The following is a 26,173-nucleotide window of genomic DNA, read 5'->3' as shown; positions in this document are numbered from 1 at the left end:
TGATCCTTTGTATTCTTTAGTCAAAAGTAGGTAATTTTATCTGGAGTTGAATATCTTTTATTGTTGAAGTAACTGCTTTTTTGCACGGCATTTCTTTAAAATTCTTTTTGTTTTTTTTAATGTTTTTTTTTTTCCTTTTTTTCCCTCTCAAGTCATCTGTTGGTTACTGCAACACACATGTACTGTTTAAGGGAGATTCTTTCACGGAAAGGATTGGCTTATATACAGTCTCGACAAGCACTAAATTCTGTAGTTAAAATTACATCTAAAAAAAAACATCCTGAGCTAATTACCTTCAAGTATGGAAACAGCAACGCTTCAGGAATAGAAATCTTGGCAATCGAAAGGTAAGATTTTCTTAGAATGATATTATCTGAATTATTGAATTAATTCATCACTAGGAATAGATGGTGGAATAGGATATGTCAGCCACTTTTGTTAGCATTCTTTGCTGATCTTTTTCTGCTATATCCTTAGTCATATGTGGCTGATTAGCACATGGTTCCAGTGAGTGCCATAGCTAATTTCATAAGCTTTTGGACAGAAGGGTCCTTAAGTAATCTGTACCATTGCTGCACTAAATGCTGGTTTGCAATCAAATAAGAGCTTGTCTCAGAATATAAGTCATTCATCAAAAAAATTCTTGCTTTGGAAAAGTGTGAATTAAGCAGTGTGCTGAGTGGTATATTTAACTTATGATCTGGTACAAGCTCCTCCTCATCTTATTGTGGACCAGTGACAAACAGTTCATGGACTGGCACCAAGGACCATGCGACCACATTGATCTCAAAACTAAACCATCTTTATAGTCCTATAAAAATGTAAAGCCCAGAGGAGTTGAATGACTTCCAGATCTTCACACCTAGCTTGTGATAGGACCAAATATGGTCCTCCTGACTCCTGATCTGTGATTCATTCCACCTGGCTGTACACTGTAAGAAAAACCACCTTACTTTTATATTTAGATTTTCTTTCTTTCAAAATAAGTTATGGGGAGTCAATATGAGGATGTGTCTGCTGGCTTTGTAGGTTAGGGGAAGCAGCCCATTGGAAGTGACATCTAAGCGGAATCCTGAAGTGAAAGCAATTTGTATTATTTTTTAAATTTATTTTTTATTTTTTGAAAGCAATTTATATTAATATGTATCTATATATCTCCCCCACCCCCCAGGTATTTGATTCCAAATGCAGGAGATGCTACCAAAGCCATAAAACAACAGATCATGAAAGTTTTGGATGCTTTGGAAAGTTAATATAAAAGAGAATTATTTCAAAAGAAATTAAGGCAACCAAGAGAAGAAACATGGACATATTTTGCTGATTGAATACTAACTGAAGACCTTTAATTTGCTCATGGGGGTGCTTGAATTGCAGGTCTAAAAATGTGTAAATTATTATAATCAATTTCTGGACAGTTAAAATTTTTCTTAAATTTTCTTTTGCATTTTCGGTTTTGTAAAATGATTTATAAAGGTCAGTTATTAGATGACTTTGAAGTAAATGACCCTATGCCCTTATGAACTAAGGGTGCAGAATGCAGTTCTGTTTTGAAGAGCTGTGTTTTAAAAGAAAATATGTATCACTTTCAGATTTAAAAACACCCATACACATATATACTTGCAATGTCTTCACTGAAAATTAGAAATAGAATTAGTTGAAGAGACCCCTTTAATTGCTACATTTAGTTTTATCCACTGAGCAGTATCAGAAACCGAAAGTATTACATAGATTAAGAGTTTGTTTCTGTTCTTAAAAATGTGAAATCTTTTTAAGAAAGTAGATGATGATTCCAGCCAATTCAGAAATACACATGTCCAGCTAGTGAAATGTTGAAGCATCAGTTTCTAAATCATTTTTTTTTTTTTTGCACCATTAGCTAATGATTTGAAGACTGGATGCTTCACATACTAAACTTCATCCTAATGGTTTCTAAGGAGCAATTAAAAGTGTAATAGGTAGGTAGGCACATTAAGATTAAAATAAACATTTTGGGGACAGAATTATATCTGTAAAAATGTCATTGGTCTTTATTATAAGTGGAATATTTGATTTAGGATATTTCAGAACTGGTGTTGTATACACATTGATTTATCCTTACTGAGATTATGGTCTGTGACCACACTAATATCCACTTAAATAAAAGCCAAATAATAAGAGAGCTGTATAAAGTACAGTTGTTTTATCATCTGTTTCTGAAATTTCTTTCTCTTCTTTGGTTTTTTTGTCTACTCTAAAGTTCCAGTGGTTTGAAACCATTTTTAACATGACAAAACTAAAAAGTGATCTGCTTCATTTTGCAGCTTTCTCCATTTAATTTATTTAAGGTCTATATTAGACACATTTGGTGAGAGAAATCCAGGAACATGTTTGGGGCTATGGAATGACTCCTTATAAAATCTTCTTGGGAAGTAGCAAATCCTCACAATCTGCCATGTCCTAAAATGTAATGGATTATCTCTAAGGGGTTGATAGAAATATTTAGATGTACCCTATTTATAGCCAGGTATTTTAATTTACTTAATGGAAATCAAGTGAATAACAGGCAACATAGTTCAAGATATTTTATTCTAATACCTAAATAAAAAGTTTACTTGAGTGGTTGAAGACATTTGCATGAAATTGCACCTAGTGCAGTACTTGATATTTATAATTCTACCCACAACGGTTGTATTGCATTTTCCTTTTTTTTCCATTCTTTGGCGCCCCCTTTAGAAATGCCCTGAAGTCTCCCATTTTTTGCCCATTTCAGCCATGGGACTTTTTTCATATTAATGTAAAGATGTTTGTGTTACTGTTTATAAATTACAATTGTAAATAAACCAGTACAATTTGCTCAGAACTTTGTTCTTAATGACGCTCTCGTTCTTTCTCCCCTCCTCCCCTGTTTGTAAATCTCTGCAGAAAACACAAAGTTAGAAAATGGACGGCTATCTTTCTAGTGGAATTTAATGTTCAATTTTTAGGATTGAAAGTATTGGATTCCTATTTCTGCTCATCTATATGGGGAGGAGAAAAGAGCTAGTTTAAAACTAATGACATTAAATCCAGGTGCAATAAATTCGTACCTTGACCTACTTCCCTGTACTTTAGTATCCTCATCTTAACACCACAGTTACTAGTTACAAATATTAAACAAAAATACATGTTATTGATTGTATTAGGCACTTATGTAGCTCATCCTTCCTTAACTGGCCCACAGAGAACAGAACTAGAATTCACTGTGGGATATCTGCCTCTTACCTATGCTCAAGGATTGCAGAGTTTGCAACATTATGAGATTGTTACTATTTTCTGTATTTCCAAGATTAGAAAATGAAGGCTGAAAGAAATTGAGTGAAAAATGAAGGTATCTTCCCTCCCTACTCCCTGAGAATTAATTATTGCTTATTAAGGTATAAAATCAATTCTCTTACATAGACTTGGTGCTAATCGCCAACCACTGATGAAACACGTTTTCTGGCAGGGGCGATAAATTTGTACTGTTACCTACTCGGCCATTTTTGCTGCCAGTGTGTTTCACACAGGATCTTAACTATTTAGCATGGTACTCTAACATACTACACTAACCAGCCAGAGATTGGTGGGTCTATTTAAAGTTCACAGTTTGTCTTAAGGAAAACCCAACTCCATAGGTTGAATGTGTGATGAAACTGATGTTTCAACTTTACTCTTAACATTTTGAATTAAAAAATTTATTGAAATATAATCTACACCTTTTGGAAGGTCTACCAAGTGGTTTTTAGTATATTCACAGACTTGCACCACCATCACTGGTATTTAATTTCAGAATATTTCATTGCTCAAGAAAGACCCATACCCAGGGTGCCAGGGTGGCTCAGTGAGTTAAGCAGGTAAGTGTCTGCCTTTGGCTCAGGTCATGATCCCAGGGTCCTGGGATGGAGCCCGAGTTGGCTCTCTTCTTGTTGGGGTCAGGGAGGAATTCTGCTGCTCCCTCTCCCTCTGCCTCTGCCCCCGTCCTCCTCTCTTGTCCTCCTTCATGCATTCTCTCTCTCTCTCTCTCTCTCAAATTAAAAAAAAAAAAAATCCATACCCATTAGCAGTAACTCTCCTTTTCCCTTTCTCTAGCCCTTGGCAGCCACTAACTTCCTTTTCTGTCTCTATGGATTTGCCTATTCTGGACATTTCATGATAAAGGGAATCCTACAATAAATTGTGTCTAGCTTCTTTCACTTAGCATAATATGTTCAAGCTTCGTCCGTGTTGTAGCATGTATCAGAACTGCATTCTTTATGGCTGTAGAATATGCCACTGAATGGATATATCACATTCATCCATTCACCTTATTTTTTTTTTTAAGATTTTATTTATTTGAAAGAGTGTGAGCACAAGTGGTGGAGGGAGGGACAGGAGAGGGAGAAGCTGACTCCCCAATGGGCAGAGAGCCTGACACGAGGCTCGAGGTTCCATCCCAGGACCCTGGGATCATGACCTGAGCTGAAGGCAGCTGCTTAACCGACTGAGCCTCCTAGGAGCCCTTATCCCTTCATCACTTGATAGACATTTGTGCAAAGCTCTAAACCCAGTATAATTCCTGAGTATGATGTTTTATTTTTTTGTAGTATCGTACATGCTCCTAAGATCTCGTCTGCTCTTAGAATTCGTGCTCTTATGGTGGAGATGATTCCAGTTCTGATTTTCAGCCCTCCATCTCTGACAACTGTTAATCATTTGTGTATCTATCTCACCCCCAAAATTGAACTTCTGTCCCCACCCCCCCGGACAAACTTCCCTAATACTATGAAGATTGGGTGGAGGATAAGATGCTGAGGAAAAAGAGACCAGTTAGGTTGCCTGAAGCAGTTGCCCTCAACTGCTTCTTGTTCCTCAAGTGAGGAAGGTCTAGCTGTGAATGGTGGTCTCAGGAATAGAAAAGGAGGCAGCAACCAACGGGGGCTCTTAGAAGAGTCAGAAGGGCCTTGTCCTTACCAGAGGTGCAGGATAAAACACTTGAAAAATACAGAAGTGATTCGGTTTTTGAGGGGAGGGCGTGGGGAACCAGGAGAACTGGGAAACAGCACAAATGGTGGTGCCTGTATGGAAGAACAAAGGTGGGGGGGAGAAGCTCCTTCAGAGGTGATAAAGTTAATTTTGGCTGGTTGAATTTTTTTTTTAATTTTTTGTTTATTCATGAGAGATAGGGAGAGAGGGAGGCAGAGACGCAGGCAGAGGGAGAAGCAGGCTTCATGCAGGGAGCCCGACGTGGGACTCGATCCCGGGACTCCAGGATCAGGCCGTGGGCCGAAGGCAGGCGCTCAACCCCTGAGCCACCCGGGGATCCCCTGCTGGTTGAATTTGAACCGATGTCTAGACACGGAAATAGGGATGACTTACCCACCGGAGTTGCTGGCAAAGTACCTCGAATAAAACTAGAACCTGACCAGTCCCCAGCCTAGGGGAGGTCACTCGGGCACCGGGCTTTGCCCCGGGCTTCGGGGGTCCATGTAGTGTGGTGGTTGTAGTCTCGTTCCTTGCCGAGGGTCGGGGGAAAGGGAATGCAGGAACCCGAGGCGCAGCTGCTGCGGTTGTAGGGTGGGGAGTGGGGCGACGGAGGACGGCCAGGGAGTCCTCCAGCCTGTCTCCACCTCTGAGTTCTTTTTGTGCTACAGGTTACGGAAGGTCCTGAGAAGGAAGTGATTTGCCTCCGCATTGATGGCATCGGTGGCGGAGCCAGAACTGGAACCCAGCGACTAGCTTTTCCATTATGCCCAGAAAGTTCTAAAGGAAAGCTCAAAACCAGTTTTCATATTTCTTACTGTTCCTTCTCTAAAAGCCGAGGCACTACCTTCCCTGCACATGATGTGGGGAGCGCAGCGCCCACAGACTCCTGGCCTTGTTTGTCACTCCTGGTTCTCCCACCCCTCGGGTGGCTCGCTCCCCGGTTTCCCAGGCCCTTCTTGGGCTGGGCCTTTCACCGACCCCTCGCAAGGTGTCCTCCATGCTCAGAGCTGTGTCTTAGTTTAAATTGCTGATGACTCAGCCTCCAGCCTGATGTAGGAGTTACTGGGCAGCTCCCCCAGGGTGTTCTACTAGCAGGTCCAGCGATGTTTGGTACCCCTGTCAGATAAAACTTCGTGCCGGTGACCTTGCAAATCTAAAGGAAATGGGTGACTTTGCAGATTGTAAGTGGCCAATATTGACTCAAGACTTAATAAGCTAATAAGCAGAGCAGAAATTAAAAGGTTAGTATCTTCCTGCTACAAAGCCAGGTCCAGCTAATCTGCTAAACCTTCAAAAAAAATCCATAATTGCTAGGTATTTCCCCCCAGCTTTTTATTATGAAAATTTTATCATTTGAAGCTTTAGAGTTTAAAACTTTTATAAAGTATTAAAACATAAAAATAAATAAAAAGTATTAAAACAGTACTATGAATAGCTATATATTCTCTTAGACATAATAAATCTGCCACATTTGCTCTATATTCACATATTTTCCTTTTATCTACATTTTTAAGCCAGACATTCTGACCTTCACCCCTAAATGCTTCAGCATGCTTCTTCTCAGAGTAAAGACATTGGCATAATCACAAATTCATTAAAGCATCAAATATCTGGTTCATACTTAAATGTCTTTATTCCAAAAATGTCTTTAGGGTATCCTTTTAAAAACTAGATCCACTTTGATAAACTATTCCAGAGCATTAAAAAAAAAAAAAATGGCAAGGAAGAAAAAAAAAGGATAGCAAGCTTTTATCCGTTTTATGATTTTTGATCCCCAAACCTGACAAAAAGGCACAAATACACGAAACACAAAAATCCAAAAGCAATACTGGGCGCCTGGGTGGCTCGATCCGTTAAGCCTCTGCCTCTGGCTCAGGTCAGGATCTCAGGGCCTGGAATCCTGCTCAGGGGGAGCCGGCTTCTCCTGCCTCTGCCCGCCCCTCCACCTGGCCCCACGCGCTCGCTCTCAAATCAAATCTATCTTTAAAAAACCCAAAAAGACACCCTAATAAACGTAAATGCAAAAGTCCTAACAGTATTAGCGTATTTCCGTTAAGAGCACAAGAGCATGAAGTGCCCGCCTTCCCCTCCGCGTGACGCCGCGGCCGGAGCCCCTAACGCTCACCCTCGGGAGCGGGGCCGCCGCGCAGCCCTGGGCGCACGGAGCCCGAGCCCCCGCCCGCAGCCGGTCCCCGCGCAGGCCGCGCTCCACGGGCGGGCGGGGCCAGGGACAGTGGGGTGGGCGGGGCCAGGGGCAGAGGGGGCGGGGCCGACGGGGCGGGGCCAGGGCCAGCGGGGCGGGGCGGGATCAATGGGTCGGGGCCAGCGGCCGGGGCGCGGCGTGCGCGGATGTGCGGCCCCGCCCCCTCCTGCGCGCGGCCCCGCCCCCTCCTGCGCGCGGCCCCGCCCCCTCCTGCGCGCGGCCCCGCCCCCCGTGCGCGGCCCCGCCCCGCGCCGTGCGCCGCGTCGGTCGGTGGGTCTGCGCCGGGCCGGGCCGAGCCGCGCGGTACATGCTGCCCCGCGGGAGAGCGATGGCCAGTGAGTAGCGCGGCCCCGGCCCAGCCGTCGCCTCCGCCGCGTGTCCCCGCCGTGCCGCGGGCCTTCCCGGGCCCCCCGGGGGTTCCGGGCCCCGGGCGGGCCGTCCGCTGCGGCCTCTCGGGCGCCGGGCTGCAGGGGCGCGACGCCGCCAGTCCGTGGGGAAGCTCCTCGCCGGGGGGCGGCCCGAGCGTCCCGGAGGCCCCGGGCTCCGCGTTAGAAAGCGCGCCCGTGCGGGGCGGGGCGGGGCGGTCGCCGTCGCTCGCTTCACCTCAGGTTGATTTTTGAGCGTGGGTTTTGCAAAGGCATCGGCCGCAGGTATTTGCGGCTTGAACCCCGTCTCGGCGAGTGGAGCGTTTGTGTTCCCGGGTTTGGGTGCGCGTCGCACCCCTCACGCCCAGGGGAGAGCCCGCTCTTCCGAGCGAAAAACCGGGACAGACCGCCTGCCTCTGGCGTTGAGCTCTGAGGTCAGGTTTCGCGCCGCTCCCCGTCCCGCTCCTGGACCGGCCCCGGGGCACGTGCGAGCTCCGCTCGTCCCCAGGCCTTTGCCAGATTCTTCCACGGGAGGCCCCGGACGCCAAGTCTGGAGACCTGAGGCATCGGGGGCTTGCCCAGCGCATGTCAGCAGGTCATTGACTCCCTCGGAACCTCAGTTTCCCGGCCTGTAAAATGGGCCTAGAGGCGGTGGGCCCGGAACAGCCCCTGACGGCCCTGGCTGCCGACGGGCGGGGCGGGGCTGGCGAAGCCCTCGCACAGGCCAGGCCGCGGGAGAGTCGCTGCGCGCCCTTCCTTCCCCAGCCCGTCAGCCTCGCGGGTGGTTTGTTTTGTTTTCTTTTTGCTACTTACTGTCGTGCTCTTTGGGGCGCAGGAGTATTCGTGGGGTGAGAGCAAAACCTCCCGGGGGCCTAGGCCCTGCCGGTGACCCCGCACAGGTGCAGCTCGTGGCTGCCCCCCCAGGGGCCCTGCCGGTGACCCCGCACAGGTGACCCCGCACAGGTGCAGGCCATGGCTGCCCCCCACCCCCGGGCCCTGCCTGTGACCCCGCACAGGTGCAGGCCGTGGCTGCCCCCCCCCGCCCCCCGGGCCCCCAGCAGCCGGGCAGCACACCGAGTCCCATTCAGAATCGGAGCTTGAGCCCAGGAGCAAACAGTAAGTGCTAACGTCATGTTCAAACTCCAGCTTGTCCTTCGAGCTGCGGGAGAGGCGGGCCCTGCGCCCTCCGCGGAGGCGGGGCGGGGGGGGGGTGTCCCGGCCTCCGCAGCACTCACACCTGGTGCGGGATAATTGTTTGCGGTGAAGGGCTGCGCCGTGGGCTGCGGCTGGTTAGCGCCCCCGCCCCCGCGGATCCCAACGCCCGCGCGGACCCCATCGCCGCCGTCGGGGCCCGGACCTCCCCCCGGGCGAGGAGCCCCCGGACTCGGCGGCCGGGCCCCGGTAACCCCGGGTCTCTGTTCGCCCGCAGCTTTCCGCCTGGCCCTCATCCAGCTCCAGGTTTCTTCCATCAAATCGGAAAACCTCGCTCGCGCCTGTGGCCTCGTCCGGGAGGCGGCGAGACAAGGAGCCAAAGTAGTTTCCCTGCCGGTGAGTGTGGAGGCGGCGGCGGGCGGCCCGGGTCATCCCTTCTGGAAGGTGGTCTTGGTGATGGGACGCCCTGAGGTCATCGGCTGCTCAGGGTGCTGTGGGGGACACTCCTCCGAGGAAGAGAGCCCGTGCCTTGGACACTCCCCTCCTCGCCCGGCGTCACCAAGTCCGTGCAGGCCCGCGAGCCGTGACTGGCTCTAGGCCTCCAACATCTGCAGGAAGCCTGCGTGACCCGCGTCCTGAGCCGCTGGGCGCTGCGCGGCTCCCAGGCCGTGGCTTCAGAGGGGCGCCCGCAGAGGCCGCCGCCTCGGCGTCAGCAGGTGCAGGGTCCCAGGGAGCGCACCTGCAGCCCCTCCTGCGCCGCCTCTCCCCGGCGGGCCGGGTCGCCCTCCGCAGCCCTGCTGAGGTGGACGAGCATTTTCAGAGCCACCTTGTGTTTTAGGCCCCAGGCGGTCGGGGTCACCTGCGCGGCCAGCAGGAGGCACCTGGGCGAGCGCAGGGTCTTCCCGGGAAGCCGGCCTGGCTTCCGGCCACGGGTGTGGGCTCACCTGCACCTGCAGCCGGGTCTCCCCTGGATTCCGCCTGCTGGGCCGGAGTGAGAGCCCTGAGCCTGCGGGTGCCCTGTCTCCTGCCTGGGGCCGGCTGCTGCTCCACGCTCTCGGGCCGCGAGTGAAGGAAGGAGAGTCCGAGGCTGCTGGGAGATTCTGGGGGAAGCGGGATTCGCAGGATCAGAGCGATGGAGCTGGGAGGGAGCCCAGAAAGAGCGAACTTACACACGAGGAAGCCTCTGGCTTTCGAAGCTTCTGTGTTTTTCCACACACAGGCCTTGTTGCTTCCACAGTTGCTAACACAGTTTGCGCTGTGGCTTCATTCTCACACCCAAAGGCCTGTGATCAAGCCGAGTTTTGGGGGAGCCTGCGATCGAGGTGGGGAACCGAGGTTCTCCTGACCCCGAGGAAGGGGCGGGTGGCCAGGTAGGCCCCCGAGCACCCGTGACCCAAGCCGCCGGGGTGCTGGGCTTCAGGCCCGGTTAACCCCTTGGGGAGCGGAGCTCGGGAAGGCCGCTGTGCCTCCTTAAAGCAGAACTTTAAAACGGGTTGGATATTTTCATGTTTCTTTTTTCCCCTTTTCCTCTGCCAACATTATCCTAGGAATGCTTTAACTCTCCATACGGCACGAAATATTTTCCTGAATATGCTGAGAAAATTCCTGGTGAATCCACACAGAAGCTTTCTGAGGTAGCCAAGGAATGCAGCGTGTATCTCATTGGAGGTAACTTCCTACCCTCAAGGTACAATGGCCTAAACGTGAAAAACATCTGAATAACTTCTGGCGTTACATTTAAACCACGGAATGCAAACCCTGTAAATTAGGCATTGAAAAGAATGAGGTGGGGGTGCCTCGGGGCTCCTTTGGCTGAGGTTATGAACTCGGGGTCCTGGGATCAAACCCACATTGGGCCCTCTGCTCAGCAGGGTGTTGCTTCTCCCTCTCCCTCAGTGCGCTCTCAAATAAATAAAAACTCTTAAAAAAAAATGAGGTGGGTTTTATGTAACGTGGAAAAATGTTTATGACACACTGTTACATGGAAGAAGCGAGTTCAATATGACATGAACAAGTACTCCCATACAGATAAGTCCCTCACACAAATGAAGGTTATGTATTTTTGTGGGTTTTTTTTTTTTTTTTTTTTTTTGCGGGTATTTGTAATGTAGCACATAGTAAATATCGTATAAGGACACACCAAACTGATAACGATTTTCCCAGGAGAAGCAATGGGAATACACGGGCAGGTGGAAATGTGGAAAGAAAAACCGTATTGGAGTGTCTTCATTATACTAATACAACGTTAAGAATTTTTTTTTCCACAAAGAGGTTACATACATCAAGTAGCTCTATAAATGTTTTGAAATACATTTTAAAATGTTCTCTTTGCTTAAATCAAAAGTACAGTAAAACTTTAATAAATATAGCAAGACTATTCTGTTATATTAAGAATTAGAAATGAACGAGGTGAAGAAAAGACAAAGCAAAAAAAAGAGAAATGCAGGAACTACATTCAGTGATGGCGGGACCGGCTTACATTTCCACCTTGAGGCCTTTTTGGATAAAGTTCTGTCGCAGGACCTGGTGAATTTAAGCTGAGCCACAGTGAATCCTCCCTGTTGGTGTTAAAGATTAAGCGTAGCCCAAGATCAAAGTCGAATCCAGAAACAGTTTGGTTATTTTTGAAACCTCTCTTTGGTATCTGACTTATGTTTTATCTGTACTCTGGAGTTTATCTCTGAAAGATCTTACTCAAGACAAAAAAAACCAACAATCCGTAATTAACCCTTCGAAGATAGTACACTTTCTTGTTGGACCCAAGTGACCCTTTATCAAGTGTTTGTCCAGTGATATACAAATTCAGAATATTTTCTTTCCCTGTGTGGTTCTCTCAACGAAAGGTTCCATTCCTGAAGAGGATGCTGGGAAATTATATAACACTTGTGCCGTGTTTGGGCCTGATGGAACTTTACTGGTAAAGTACAGAAAGGTAAGCAGGGAATGTGGCAAATCTCATTACTTCTTGAGAATTTGCCGTAAAGTTCCCTAGTTCTTCTCATAATATTGTACACACGTGGGGCATTAGACTAATTGCTATCGTCAACTTGTCCAGTCTTGGATGTTGGCATTTTGATATAAATTTTAGACTTAGGGACACCTGGGTGACTCAGCGGTTGAGCGTCTGCCTTCGGCTCAGGGCGTGATCCTGGGGTCCGGGAAGGAGTCCCACGTCGGGCTCCCTGCATGGAGCCTGCTTCTCCCTCTGCCTGTGTCTCTGCCTCTCTCTCTCTCTCTCATGAATAAATAAATAAAAAAATCTTTAAAAAAATTTTTTTAACTTCGCCTATCAGTTTCAGCAAAGGGAAAATCTATAAAAATTTTGGTTAGAATTGCATTGAATATAGAGATCACATTGAAGAGAGTGGAAATCTAGGTGTCATAAATGCAGACACATTGAGGATTGTTAAATATTTCTGGTAAATTGATCCTTGTAGCATTACGAAATCCATTTTTTTTCCTCATAATATTCTTTGTCTTAAAGTTTATTTTATCTCTGCTATGGTCACTCCAGGCTTCTTATACATAGTGTTGTAAAATACATCATCTTCTAATTCCTTATTTTCAACATGTGCCTTTGTATTTAAAATGATTCTTCTGGGAGATCCCTGGGTGGCTCAGCAGTTTAGCGCCTGCCTTTGGCCCAGGGCGCAATCTTGGAGACCCGGGATCAAATCCCACGTCAGGCTCCCTGCATGGAGCCTGCTTCTCCCTCTGCCTATGTGTCTGCCTCTCTCTCTCTGTCTATCATAAATACATACATACATACATCTTTAAAAAATGATTCTCCTGTAGGTAGCCTGCAGTTGGCTCTTACAATTGTCTTCATTCTGATAATCTCGGCCTTCTAGCTGGAGTGTGCACTCCACTTATATTTAACGTAATTATTGATATGGTTAGATTTAGGCCTTAGACATTTTACTGTTTTTTTTTTCCTTTGTTCCGCTTTCCTGCATTCTCTTGGCTTAGTATTAAATGTATTTTTTAGAATTCATTTTAACTTATGTTGGCTTTTAGTTATACCTCTTTGCCTTTTTTTAAGTTGTTGCCCAGGGATTACAACATGCACCCTATGTTTTCACAGTCTGCTTAGAATTAATGTTGTACCACTTCATATGAAATTTAAGAACTTCACAGTTGAATAGGACCCTTTCCTTCCCCACCTTATTTTCTCTGTTATTGTTGCCTTACATGTTGCATCTAATATATTATTAATCCCCCACAAAACACTAAATTTTTGAGTGATCCTATGTATTTTAAAGAAATTAAGATAAAAATATTTTGTTTATCAGTGTTTACCTTTTTGGTATTTTTCTTTCTAAGGAGCATAGTTCTACCTGGTATATTTGCCTTCAGACAGAAAGATCTTCTTTAGAATTTCTGTAGTGACTATGTGCTAGATAGGAATTCTCTTAGTTTTCGTTTATGAATATATCTTTATTTTGTCTTCATTCTTGAAAGATAATTTTGGTGGAATAGAATTCTGGGTTGATAGTTTTCTTTTGTTTCCTAGCAATTTGAGCCATGTTTTTCAGTTACTTTCTAGCCTTTTAAAAAAAATTTTCTGGTAAGTGATTTGTATTGAAATCCTGTATGTAATTCATGTTTTTTTCCTACAATTATTTTTTCATAATCTTTATAGTTCTCACTGTTTTGACTCTGATGCACCTGTCTAGATACGATTTTCTTTATATTTGTCCTGCTTTGTGCTTTTTTAATCTGTAAATTTAACTCTTTCATTATATTGGGGGCATTATCTTGATAAATATTTTTCTGTTCCATTGTCTTATTGGACTTCAATTTTGATACCGTTCCACCAGTCCAGGTCCCCAAGACTCAGGTTTGTTTTTCCCTTTTTTCTTTCTCTTGTTCAGTGTGGACACTTTCCATTGATCCATTTTCAAATTCACAGAATCGTTTTTCTGTAAGCCCCAGTCTTCTGTATGCCAATCCAGTGAAATCTTTTAAAATTTCAGATAAACTTTTATTTTTCTACTGGCATTTCCTATATGCCCATCATTAAAAGCATATTTTTTCTTTATACCTTTGAGCTTAGTTTCAATAGCTACTTTTTTGTAATGATCATATCTGAGTCCTGCTTCCTTGATTGTCTTTTGTTTAAAGTTGGGTAACATTTTCTTGTTTCTTTGTGTAGTAATTTTGGATTGCATATTGGATTATATGTTGAGATTCTAGCTTCTATTACTCTGAAAAATTTTGTATTTTTTTGTTTTAGTGAGTAGTCGCTTGGTTGTACTCAAACACCATACTCTTTTTCCTTTGTGAGGTGGGCAGCAGCTTCAGCTGCTCTGTTCTATCTAAAGTAGTTTGGCTTTAGCTGGGCTGCTTGGAGTCAGGCCTATCATCTTTAATTCACTACTTAGCCAGAGATTTGGATAGATTTTTATATGCAGAATTTAGGGCTTTTCTCATTGGACTCCTTCTTTTCAGGATTTCTCTTTCAATTTCCAGCTGCTGTGAAACTCTGTCCTCTGGTTCTTTGGGCCAACATGATAATAGGTATTTTCACCATCACTCCTAGCAACAACTGGGACCTTGCTTCCAACTCAAAGGTGTATCCGGTGTCCTTGTTTGTTCTTGACCTCAGAATGAAAAGGTTTAATATTTCACCACCAAATATGATGTTCCTTCCTCCCTCGCACCCCCACATACTCTATCAGATTAGGGGAGTTCCCTTACCAGGAGAGGTTTTTTCTTTTGTTTTTAAATTAAGAATGGATGTAGAGGGCAGCCCGGGTGACTCAACGGTTTAGCGCCGCCTTCGGTCCAGGGCATGAGCCTGGGGACCCGGGATCCAGTCCCACATCGGGCTCCCTGCATGGAGCCTGCTTCTCCCTCTGCCTCTGCCTCTCTCTCTGTCTCTATGAATAAGTAAAAAAATAATAAAAAAAAAGAATGGATGTAGAGATTTACCAAATGCGTATTCACCTCTTAGGTTGATTATATGACTTTTCTCCTTTATTTTGTGAATGCAGTAAATTACATTGGTTGGTTTCCTAATGTTAAACATTGGCTTTCCTTGAATAAATCCAATTTTGAAGTGATGTTACTGTTCTATATATTGCTGCATTTAGTTTGGAAAATTTTACCTATTTTTAATTGCTTACCCACTTTCTGTATCTCCTGCCAATGTGTCAGTTTATGATTCTGTGAAGACTTCATTTAGCATTTTTTTATGTTCTAATGCCTTTATTATTTTTTAATATGTATATTTTTTTATTGAAGTTCAATTTGCCAACATATAGCATAACACCCAGTGCTCATCCTGTCAGGTGCCCCCCTCAGTGCCCATCACCCAGTCACCCCATCCCCCCGCCCACCTCCCCTTCCACTACCCCTTGTGTGTTTCCCACAGTCGGATTCTCTCATGGTCTGTCACCCTTTCTAATTTTTCCTACTCATTTTCCCTCCTTTCTCCTATGATCCCTTTCAGTATTTCTTATATTCCCCATGTGAATGAAACTGTATAATGATTGTCCTTCTCCGATTGACTTACTTCACTCAGCATCATACCCTCCAGTTCCATCCACGTCGAAGCAAATGGTGGGTGTTTGTCCTTTCTGATGGCTGAGGAATATTTAGCATTTATAATGAGTAAAAGAATAACATGTTAATTGCTTCCCAAAAGAAACCTAGACATCAGTTACACCCCACCTAGGAAAGAAGTGTCATAAACCCTACAGCACCATTTTCCCATTTTGTATAATAGAACTCATTTTGATGGGATGTCAGCTTGTGGGGTGGGCTGTGGACAGGTGGGGTTGCTGTCTGCATAGTTGATCGCAGAGCGTCCCTGTTGCTGCCCACGGAGAGAGGTGTGTTACTATTGCCATGAGCCCTGCTAGAGTGGAAGTAACCAAATTCATTACTTGTGCTGCAGCTCCATCTGTTTGACATTGACATTCCTGGGAAAATTACATTTCATGAATCTAAAACACTGACTCCTGGTGATAGTTTCTCCACCTTTGATACTCGTAAGTACCAGACACGTCCACATTTTAGTAGTATCAGTAGAAGAGGATCAGGTATTCCCTCTTTTTTTTTCCCTCTTATGTCCCTTCTCCAGCTTCTTTACGTACCCTGACTGCAAGGCCGCAAGTAGGAAGGGCAGAGAATGGTCAGAGGTCTAGAAAGGGCTGGATGAATGAAATGCTGAGGGTCTGACATGATTTTGCTCTACTGTTTGGTCACCGCCTGCTAGTAGCACGGTCGCTTCCAGAGTTTACCTCTTCGGCAGTGATTGAACACCTCCCACATAGAGACGCATTCAAGTAGAATGAATTTCTCATTTCCAATCTGAGATAAATGGTGTCTTTATGAGCTAGAGTCCAATAGGAATAAACGTATACCTTTCCTCCATCCATGGCCTTGCGTGAATGTCTTGCCATCAGTTTTGTGATCTTAGGTGGAGGCTTTACTGCCACACCATGTTGCAAGAGGTTAACATTTCATTTGCATTTTTCTGTTTGAAAAATAGCTTACTGCAGAGTGGGCCTCGGCATCTGCTACGACATGCGCTTTGCAGAGCTCGCGCAAATCTACGCGCAGAGAGGTGAGGCCAGCACCGCAGCTGTGTGATGTGGGGTGTGGGTGCTTCGAGATTTGGTTCTGGCTTGGTCTTTGTGGGTAAACGGAGCCCTTAGAAAAACTGGAGAGGAGGTCTTCCTTTTTTTTTTTTAAATAATAAATTTATTTTTATTGGTGTTCAATTTGCCAACATACAGAATAACACCCAGTGCTCATCTCGTCAAGTGCCCGCCACCCAGTCACCCCCACCCCCCGCCCTCCTCCCCTTCCACCACCCCTAGTTCGTTTCCCAGAGTTAGGAGTCTTCCATGTTCTGTCTCCCATTCTGATATTTCCCACTTATTTTTCCTCCTTTTCCCTTTATTCCCATTCACTATTATTTATATTCCCCCCCAAAATGAGACCATATAATGTTTGTCCTTCTCCGATTGACTTATTTCACTCAGCATAATACCCTTGGAGAGGAGGTCTTCATCTCTCCATTCCCATCTGGTTGCTCAGACTCTGGCTGCACATGGACAATATGGTTTTTCGGAGGTTGTGGTTCAACACACCATGCAGCTAAGGCAGGAGTCACGTTCCGAAATCTGCTCCACTCTTTGAGCTCCTCTTGTGCTATGTTTGGAAAGAGTCACATGGAGCCCCCTGGAAGTAAGGATGTGGTCTGCCGTGTCTGTCATGGAGGTACACCCAGTAGTCCTAGATGTTGGCTACAGTACAACGGCAGTCTGTGACATTTTGGCCCAGAGGAGTGTCCTGTTGTCCTGCAAGAACACTGAGCCACGTCGTAAGATCTGAGTTCTGGTTTCAACTCTCCCCGTTAATAGACGTGATACTTTGAATTATTTAATCTTTGCAGCAGTGTGGATCTCCGTTTTCTCATAGGCCTGTTGTGGAAATTAGGGCAGGAGAACATAGTTCCTCGTATGGTGCCCCACAAATGTCAGCATCCCTGCCAGCCTGTCCAGGCTGCTCTGACCCGGCCCTGACTTTCACTTGGCAAAGGGGGTGGGTGCAAAGATTGTGACTGCCTGCTCAGCAGGAAAGGTGTACGTGGCTCCGGGTTGGCAGATCTGTCAAGTTCTCCCAGTAAGCTTTAGGGCACCTACTCTGAACCTCAGTTCATTTGAAAAGCATTACAAAATGTGGTGCTGAGAGAAATTTGAATGTTTATTTTTTTTAAGTGAAGTCACATACTGTGGTTTTGATCATCATTACCACTATTTTTGTGTGTCTGTGTATAGCGTGTGTGTCTCTAAAGGAGTTCAGAGCCGTGACGGAATACTCCTGACAGTGTCCGGCTTGGCTGCCCTCTTTATGCTTGGGAAGGTTTGAGTTTGGTCCCCACAGGGTGAGGATCAAGATGGGGAGCTAGCGTGGTGTGGGTTGTTAACCTGCACCCACTCTCCGGCCTTTCTCTCCCAAGGCTGCCAGCTTTTGGTGTATCCTGCAGCTTTTAACATGACCACCGGACCCGCCCACTGGGAGCTGCTTCAACGAGGCCGGTAAGAAAGCATCTTGGGCATACCTGCCAGTGTCTCTGTGTTGTTCTGGACAAAGATTTCCAGTCTGGTGGAATTCCCAACTGTCTTGACGCAGAATGCTGCCCCTGACTCAGCATGTCTTGACATCCAGATGCAATTGGAAAAGATGAATCACACCTTGACTGTGCCGTTCAGATGGGGGCGCTTATCGCACCCCATCCTTTACCCCATTCTGCAAGCCCTGGAATGCTCTAACAAGACACTTGTTAAAGGCTCTTGTTTTTCTAATCTGTAAATCTGAGGCGTTGCACAGTGTCTGGCGTGTCCGAGTAGCTGTTTCCTGCCTCCCCTAAGGTGGAGGGTGAGTGCTGAAGGGCAGAAACCAGAGGGGGATGTAACCTGAAGGGAGAAGGAGTGTGACTGTGTGTGTCTGTGTAAAGTATGCTGAAAACCATGGAATATTGGTCAGAAATGTTAGCTTCCTTCCTTACAATTCTGTTAATTGAGGTATAATCACTTAAAAGTACACCAACTTTGTCTGTAGGTCAGTGAAGTTTTACATGTGTGTTCACCTGTGACCCAGGTCAACATGGAACACGTCCAGATCTCTAGAATTCTCCCTTTTGCTCCTTCCATCAACCCTCTCCTTCCCTACCCCGATGTAGCCAGTTTTCTCACCTCTGAAAATGATGGTGATTCTTACTGGGGGAGGAAGCAGAGGTGTTTGGCTGGTGCTGGGTGGAGGATGGGGATGGGCATCCGGTACCATGCATGTTCATTAACGCAGTCTTGTAGAAAGCAAGGGAAGCTTGGGCGGCTTGGAGCGAGCCTGGAGAGCTCCCAGGTGAGGTAGTTGCTGTACCCAGGCTGCCACCTGAATTCTTACCTCATTTGGGATAATGGGACTTGGGCCCCTGTGGGGAAGTGCCAGGTAGCCCTGCCAGGCTTATGGCCCCAGCAAGGCTGGTCCGTTCTCTCTGGCCACCTTGACTTGCTCTTTTTTAGGTTGACAGGTTTGCTCAGGCCAGGGTCTCAACTATGGTGGTATTGACACTTTGGACTAGATCATTCTTTATTGTGGGGACTGTCCTGTACATTGTAGGATGTTTCGCAGCATCCTTGGCCTCCACCTGCTAGGTGCTAATAGCAGCCCCCTATCACGAGTGGCAGAGTCAAAGTCCATGTCTTCAGACATTGGCAGATGTCCCCAGGGGGCAAAATCACCTCCATTTGAGAAGATACTTTTTGAAGAGAAGGTTTCATGGCTTTGCTGTTTTCTTCCACATCTCAGCTGGCCTGTCCCGTCCCAGTTTTTAAAAGAAGAATCTGTACATTTGGGATAGAAAAATGCCGCCAGTCTATAATGTATGAACGGCCTCTCTTTTGTCGTTGGCAACAGGGCTGTTGATAACCAGCTGTATGTGGCCACAGCGTCTCCTGCCCGGGATGAGCAGGCCTCCTATGTTGCCTGGGGACACAGCACTGTTGTGAGTCCTTGGTGAGTTGGCCACGCGGGGACAGGCTGCGCGGGAGCTTGAGAGAGATTGCACTTGGGAGGGTGGGTTTTCTGATTCTCGCCCAGCCCTGCCCCCTCCCCAAATTCCCTCCCCCCCCCCCCCCCCCCCCCCCCCCCCGTGCCTGCCACGTCTCTACCTCGTCAGCAAGAGATGCTTCCGCTTGAAAGCCATGTGAGAAAGAAGTGGTCCTGCTGTGCCGATTGAGTCTTTGGCCCCAGCCCTCCAAGTTTCTGAGCACCTTCTGTGGTCCGTTGGACTTGGGTCACGTGGGGGAGACCAGGCAGCAGGGATGGTTGGGCGATTTCAGTCCAAAGGGCTCCCAGACCCTTGGCTTTTAGTTAAAACTGAGGCTCTGTGGCTGGCCCTAGAGCAGGAATTAGTTACCGGGTGAGGATTTTGCTCCCTGATACTGAATAGAGGGTGGAGGAGGGTGAGTTCATTTAAGGGAAATGGCCTTGTCCTCTGCGAGAGGAAAGAGCGTTGTGCTAGTGAAGCCAAGGGACGCTAAGTACTCTTCCTTTATCTTTGTAGGAGCAAGACCAAACTGCTTTTGGGTTTTGAAGGCCTAGATGTATTTCCTGTGATGGGAACTGTGTCTTCATTTTCTTACTGGGTTGTTGGTATTTTTAGCAGTTTGTAGGAGGTAATCTTTATGTTTGGGGACAATTCCTTTGTTCATAATATGAAATGTAAATATTTTCCCCAGTTTCTCTTGTAACTTTGCTTCTGGTGGTTTGTTTTCTGAAATCTTCATTGTAAAATAAAACACACTACATTACTCAAAAAAAAAAAAAGTGTGTGCCCAGCCACACGGCCAGTCACTTGTTACTGTGGTAGCTCATGGTCTGTATTTGTACAGTTTTCATGGCACTTTCACACCCATGCTCTCCGGGTGACCTCCTAGAGACTTTTCCTGTATTAAGCTCAGTTTCTAGATGGTAGCATTGAAGTTCATGGGACAAAGCAGCTAGGACTGGTGTTTAGATTCTGGACTTTTGACTTCAGGACTTGGATTTATTCCATACTGCTTCTCACGCGTTTGTGTGATTATACACTCACCAGCACACTGGTGTGTATTGCTGTAGTTTGAAGGTAAATATGCCAGTAATGAAGCTGAGAAGGGTCATGTTTCACTGTGGGGTCCCTGAAGTTCTCTCATGTGATTTTATAGGACCCAAAGATTAACGTGTGTGATAGGGGACGGCCTGAGAAGGGATGGCCAGGGAGCCTCCTGCACATTAGGGTTTGGGAGGCACTGGCAGCTTGTTACTCCTCAGGCCGGCTGCTTCCGACACGAGGTGGTAGTTCGAGATCTATCTTTATTTCTTCCTTTTCAGTATTCTGTCTTTGGGATTTGGGGGCCTCTGCCTTATATCGACATTAGGATGGGTCCTGGGGTTAACCCAGAGAGCTTTCTTTTCAGGGAAAATGGGGAAGAAATAGAAAAGAATAAAAAAGAACTCGGTTAAATGGTGTTAATGATCATGTCTGTAGGTCATTTGTGCCAGAGGTCATTTGGCAAGGTCATTTGTGCTTGTCTGTGGTCGCCCGGGAGGCAGAACCAGTTACTACGTCAGACTGTTTGTTAGATCAGTTTATTTATTTTGTGCTTTGGAGGAATTTCCTTTTGCTAGGCTGTCTTGGGAGTTCTGCTTCGGGCCAAGAGACTCGGAACCGGAAGGTTTCCAGGTCAGCCTTTCTGCAGACTCGGGAGGGAGTGTTGCTATTGCTACGCGTGGGGTTCCTCTCCGTTGGGGTGTGGTTTCCACCACTTCTTTCCTTCAAAAACAGAAAGCCAATAGCCTAGATCCCCAGGCAGCACAGGCCGAGGCAGGCGGTCCCGGCAGCGCTGGCCTCGGGAGGCCTGGAGGCCCGGACCCTCCCGAATCGGTCCTCCTGACGCGCTCACAAAGGGACGGGACGGAGCTCCCCTTGGTTCTAGGCGGCTCGGCAGCTCTGTTCCTGGAGGCTTATAATCGCGGAATAACTGCCGTCTCCCAGCCGTTGGCAGTTTACAAAGCCTACTCCGCAATCCTCTGAGTCTCACAGCTCTCATTTCTACCTCGTAGGTTGGGGAATGGAGGTGGCAGCTGACTTGCCACACGGCCACGCAGCTCCCTAAACGGTAGAGCAGGAACCTGTGCGCCCCCCTTCTTGTCTTCAGCTCCCGATCCTTCCCCTGTGGCCTGCGAGGTGGGAGAGACCAGGGATCTTGACACCCCGGAGGCTGGCAGCCCACTCATGTCACGCCCTCCCGAATCTCTTGCAGGGGGGAGGTTGTTGCCAAAGCTGGCGCCGAGGAGACAGTCGTGTATTCAGACATAGGTAAGATTCGCTGTGGCACAGCTCAGGTCCCCGGTGTCCCCGCCGGTCTGAGGCGATTGAGTAGCTGTGAAGCTGCTGTCACCTGGAAGGGCGCCCTTGTGCCGCCTTCTCATTCATCTTTGGGTCTCTGGCCAAACCCCGGGGGCTGGCACTCAGCGTGGGTTTTCTGGGTTTGGTTTGAATGACTCCTGGGGCGGTGCCAGGCCACCTGTGCCCCTGGACAAGCCTGAGGTTACTATTACTTGCTGAGATTCTGGTGGTTTTTATGCTATTTGGGGAGGAAATTCTCATTGGTTAGGGAGGAGTTACATCTTATTAATGGTACACTTTCCTGTTTTCGCAGACCTGAAGAAGTTGGCTGAAATACGCCAGCAAATCCCCATTTTTAGCCAGAAGCGATCAGACCTCTATGCAGTGGAGGCGAAAAAGCCCTGAGGTTTATTTTCCTAACATGTCATGAAATAGGATGATCTGTTTCTGCAATGTGATCATCTCCCTGCTGAATTAATTAAAGAGATCTTTTTTTTTTTTTAATTTAAATTTCAGCATTTTTCCCTACCTGAGAATTCTCTAATGAGATGATGGAGCATCAGCACGTGTATTTTTCACACCATATTACACAGTTAAAAAGGACTCGGGCTGGCATTGAGAGCTGAAGGAAGAGGGGCTACCTCCCATGCTAAGTTGCCTCCCAGTAGTTGGTAGAAGTATCAGGCCTTGGTGTCCAGGTGATTCGCCTGGTACAAATACAGCTTGTGTCACACACCTCTTCTCTCTTGGCTGGAGTTGGAGTCCATCATGTAGAAAACTTGGTCTGGTGCTCCTCTTTTTTGAGCAGGATTACATTTTTGGTCTGTGAGCAGATATGGGAAGCAAGGCGAGGGACCCTTGGTGTTTGCTAGAGGAGATGGCAGCCCGAGTCCTCCTGGCAGCCGGGGGCTCCTTGGATGCAGGAAGGAGCTGATGAATCACGCCCAGACCCTCCAGGTCGTAGGGGAGAGGCTGTGTCAACAGTGAGTCCCGTGGAGGACTGTCCGGTGTCATTTGGTCAAGGCAACTAAAGATGGGTCTCTGCAAAAGGTTTTCTTGATGGGATGAGTGTCTGAAAATCTTTTTCTTTTTGCTTTTCTCCCTGGCAAGACTTTGTAGCTTGGTAAAGGCAAGTTTTTAGGCTGTTTTCAGAATCCTTTTGCAGAATTAAAAATCAAGAATTCCAGTGAACCTTGTTTTTATGTACGTTGGGCTGGTAAACGTTTACCCGCCAGCCGTCCCAAAGAAAGCCCTGATTTGGGTAGCATTTGCCAGTTTCCGTGGTGTAAATACTTTCACCGTGGCCGAGGTGCAAACTCTCAGTAGAACACGTCTAACCAGAGTTGGGAATAAAAGCACCGTTGGCACTTGTGAGCTGGTGCGGTCCTGCTCTGGCGCTCCGCTGTTTACATCGTAGTCACCCGACTGGGAAGATAAAATCTTAGAAGAATGCGTGAGCACACACTCTATTAGCTGTACGAGCCGGGACACCATCGCGTGTCATTTAACCTCTGGGAATCAGCATCGTACACTTGGAGGAGTACAAGAGTGAAAAGGTGAACGACATTTGAAAATTAAGTGTCCAGTTTGGTGAAATCTGACCGATGTGTACAGCCCTGAAGCGCTCTAATCAGGATGGCGAGCAGCCCTCCTCTCGGCCCGCCCCCAGCCTTCCGGTGCTCTCTAGAATCCCTCCGTACTCTTCTCAGCCCCAGGCCGTCACTGATCAGCTTTGTCACCGTAGGTTAGTTTGAATTTTCTGTAATTACCTAAAAGTGGAATCCTACCACGTGAATACTTTTTTGTCTTCTTTCACTCATCGTAATTATTTGGAGACTCATCCCTGCGTGTATCACTGATTTCTTTGTTAATTGCTAAATGGTAGCCCACTAAGCGGATATACCATAATTTAAATAAACATTTGAGATTTCAGTTTTTGGCTATTAGAAATAAAGCTGTTAAAAACATTTTGTGCAAGTTGTTCATTTTTCTTGAGTAAAAATCTGGGAGTGGAACGGCGGGGTCCTCTGTGTACATCACTACCAAACTGGTTTCCAGAGTGACTGCCATTTTACTTCCTTACCGTCAGTCCGCCGGTGCCCCAGTTGCTCCACATCCTCACCAATACTCACTTGGTTTGATGACCCTTTAAATTGGCCCATTTTGTTGTGTGTATAGTGTTATTTCATTGTGGCTTTCCTTTTTTTTTTTTTAATTTTGTATTTCCCTAATGACTAATAACGCTGAGCATCTTTTCATGTGCTTTGCTGTCTGTGCATCCTTTTTGACTAAGTGTCTATTCATATGTTTTCCCCATATTTTTATTGGATTATTTATCCTCGTATTGATTAGTAAGAGTTTTTTTTATATTCTAGATAAAAATCCTTTCTTTTTTTAAAGTTTGCCCTTTTTTATGTTGTATTGAAGAAATTGCCAAACCCAATGTCGCTAACTTTATCCCGTTTTCTTTTGGAAGTTTTATAGTTTGCGCTCTTACGTGGTCAATTTTTTATATATGGTGTGAGGTAAGAGTCAGGATGCTTTGCGGGGTGCCTCAGTGGTGCAGTTGGTTGAGTGTCCAAGCCTTGGGTTCAGCTCAGGTCATGATCTCAGGTTCTTGGGATCGAGCCCCATGTCAGGCTCTGCACTTAGAATGGATTCAGCTTGAGATTCTCTCTCTCCCTCTGCCCCTCCTGCCAGTGCTGTCTCTCTCTCTCAAATCTTAAAAAAAAAAAAAAAAAGTCAAGATTCTCTTTTTCTTTCTTTCCATTTTTTTTCCCCTTTTGCCTATGGTTATCTAGTTGTTCGAGCACCATTTGTTGAAAAGATTACCTTATTCCCATTGAATTGCCTTGATATCTTTATGAAAAATGAATCTGCTGTGTATATATTTTTTTTTTAAAGATTTTATTCATGAGAGACGAGAGACAAAGACCGAGACGAAGGCAGAGGGAGAAGCAGGCTCCCTGCGGGTAGCCCGATGCGGGACTTGATTCCAGGACCCCAGGATCATGCCCTGAGCTGAAGGCAGACACTCACCTGCTGGGCCACCCAGGTGCCCCTTTTATGGATTTTAGTATATATTTTTAACATCACAGTCAACCTGCAAGTATTGTGCCACTTGACATGTAAGAATTTTAAGTAGTATACTTGATTTTACCCTTTCGTTTGTGTTGTCATACATTGCACTTCAGCATATGTGTGAACCCCACAATATATTGCTATTTTTGTTTTAAACACTCAATAATCTTTTTTTTTTAAGATTCTATTTATTCATGAAAGACACACAGAGAGAGGCAGAGACACAGTGGCAGAGGGAGAAGCAGGCTTCTCACAAGGAGCCCCATTATGCCCTGAGCCAAAGGCAGTCGCTCAACCGCTGAGCCACCCAGGCGTCCCCCCAATAATCTCTTAAAGATACTTAAAAAGCAAGTAAAAAAATGCAAGTAAACCTCTTTTGTTTGCCAACATATTTACCATTTCTGATACTCTTCATTAGAGTAGATCTTTGTTTTTCTACTTGAAGCACTTCCTTTAACGTTTAGGTAGTGTAGGTCTCTGGTGATGTATTTTCTCAGCTTTTGTATGTCTGAAAAGTATTTTGCTTTCATTTTTAAAAATATATTCTTACTGATTATAGAATTCACCTTGTTTCTTTCCTTTGAATGTTTTTAAGTATGCTGCTGTACTGTCTTCCGGCTTGCATTCTAGAGGCAAAGTACATTATTATTATCCTTTGTGCTCTATAATGTCTTTTTTTACCTTTATGTGCCTTTAAGATTTTTCTCTTGATTAAATTTATAGAATTTGATTATGATATTAAGCTTTCGTGCAGTTTTTTTTTTCATGTTTCTTGTGCTTAGGAGTTTTGTGATTTGTGCATCCTTGGTTTTATAATTTTTATCAAATTTAGAACATCACCAGCTATGATTTCTTAGTGTTATGAACCTTTCCCTAATCATACACATCAGGCTGCTTGAAATTGTCCCAGCAATGATACTATTGTCTTCGCCCCTCCTCCCCCGACCCTGGTATTTTTTTTTTTCCCCTGTGTATTTCCTTTTGGCTATTTTCTGTTTTTGGTGTATTTTTTCTTTATTATATCAGTGGCTCTCTTTGCTTTGTCACTGTCAAGTGCCTGCGCCCAGGCAGTTTCCTCATATCTGCGTGATCAGTACTCGGCTAAAGATGTGCTCTGCAGATCTCTTGAGCTTCCTTCTTCTCTGTGCTACTCTCTCCTCTGATCCCTCTGCCCCGTGAAGTCTTACTGTCTTGGCTTCTCGCAGCTTCCAGCTTCACCTCCTTCCTCAGGGAGGCTTAACCTCCAGCTGTGGTCCCATTCCCTGTGCTGCAAACTAGAAATTCAAGTTCGAGCAATTAGACGGTTCACCTCTTTCCTTTACCTTCTCTTGGATCACTATCCTGAGGCCTGATGTCTGAAAAATACTGTCTCATATGTGGTCCTTTTTTAAGTTATTTCAGATGGGAGGGTAAGTCTGAACCCCATAACTCCATCTTGGCTACAACTAGAAGTTCCCAAATAACTTCTTAGTGTTATAAAAATACTTTAAAACTCACAGATCTTTTAAA

At 46.0% G+C, this 26,173-nt stretch overlaps 2 protein-coding genes across 4 annotated transcripts in view; both read left to right on the top strand.

The window, feature by feature from the left end:
• Positions 1–2,839, top strand: part of TBC1D23 (TBC1 domain family member 23) — a 56,576-nt gene extending 53,737 nt beyond the window's left edge. For all 3 annotated transcript variants that reach the window (XM_072812246.1, XM_072812244.1, XM_072812245.1), the window contains 2 exons: positions 153–347; positions 1,172–2,839. In XM_072812246.1, coding sequence (XP_072668347.1) covers positions 153–347; positions 1,172–1,253 — 277 coding nt within the window. In that variant the 3' untranslated portion in view covers positions 1,254–2,839. The remainder of the gene's footprint in view (positions 1–152; positions 348–1,171) is intronic.
• Positions 2,840–7,403: 4,564 nt separating this feature from the next.
• On the top strand, positions 7,404–23,550 carry NIT2 (nitrilase family member 2). The gene is made up of 10 exons (XM_072811715.1): positions 7,404–7,497; positions 8,957–9,075; positions 10,227–10,347; positions 11,523–11,611; positions 15,581–15,674; positions 16,178–16,252; positions 17,654–17,732; positions 19,111–19,209; positions 21,498–21,553; positions 21,897–23,550. Exons 1-10 carry the CDS (start codon positions 7,470–7,472, stop codon positions 21,986–21,988), a joined length of 852 nt encoding a protein of 283 aa, XP_072667816.1. The 5' UTR covers positions 7,404–7,469; the 3' UTR covers positions 21,989–23,550.
• Positions 23,551–26,173: the final 2,623 nt, after the last annotated feature.

The sequence above is a fragment of the Canis lupus genome, chromosome 35 (assembly GCF_048164855.1).
Source record: "Canis lupus baileyi chromosome 35, mCanLup2.hap1, whole genome shotgun sequence".
Classification (NCBI taxonomy): domain Eukaryota; kingdom Metazoa; phylum Chordata; class Mammalia; order Carnivora; family Canidae; genus Canis; species Canis lupus.
This window is presented reverse-complemented; position numbering and strand designations above follow the sequence as displayed.

Coding starts and splice junctions, on each gene's coding strand:
- NIT2 (XM_072811715.1), top strand. CDS start 7,470: ATGCTGCCCCGCGGGAGAGCGATGGCCA. Junction 7,498..8,956: donor CCGCGGGAGAGCGATGGCCA/GTGAGTAGCGCG, acceptor GTTCGCCCGCAG/CTTTCCGCCTGGCCCTCATC. Junction 10,348..11,522: donor CAGCGTGTATCTCATTGGAG/GTAACTTCCTAC, acceptor TCTCAACGAAAG/GTTCCATTCCTGAAGAGGAT.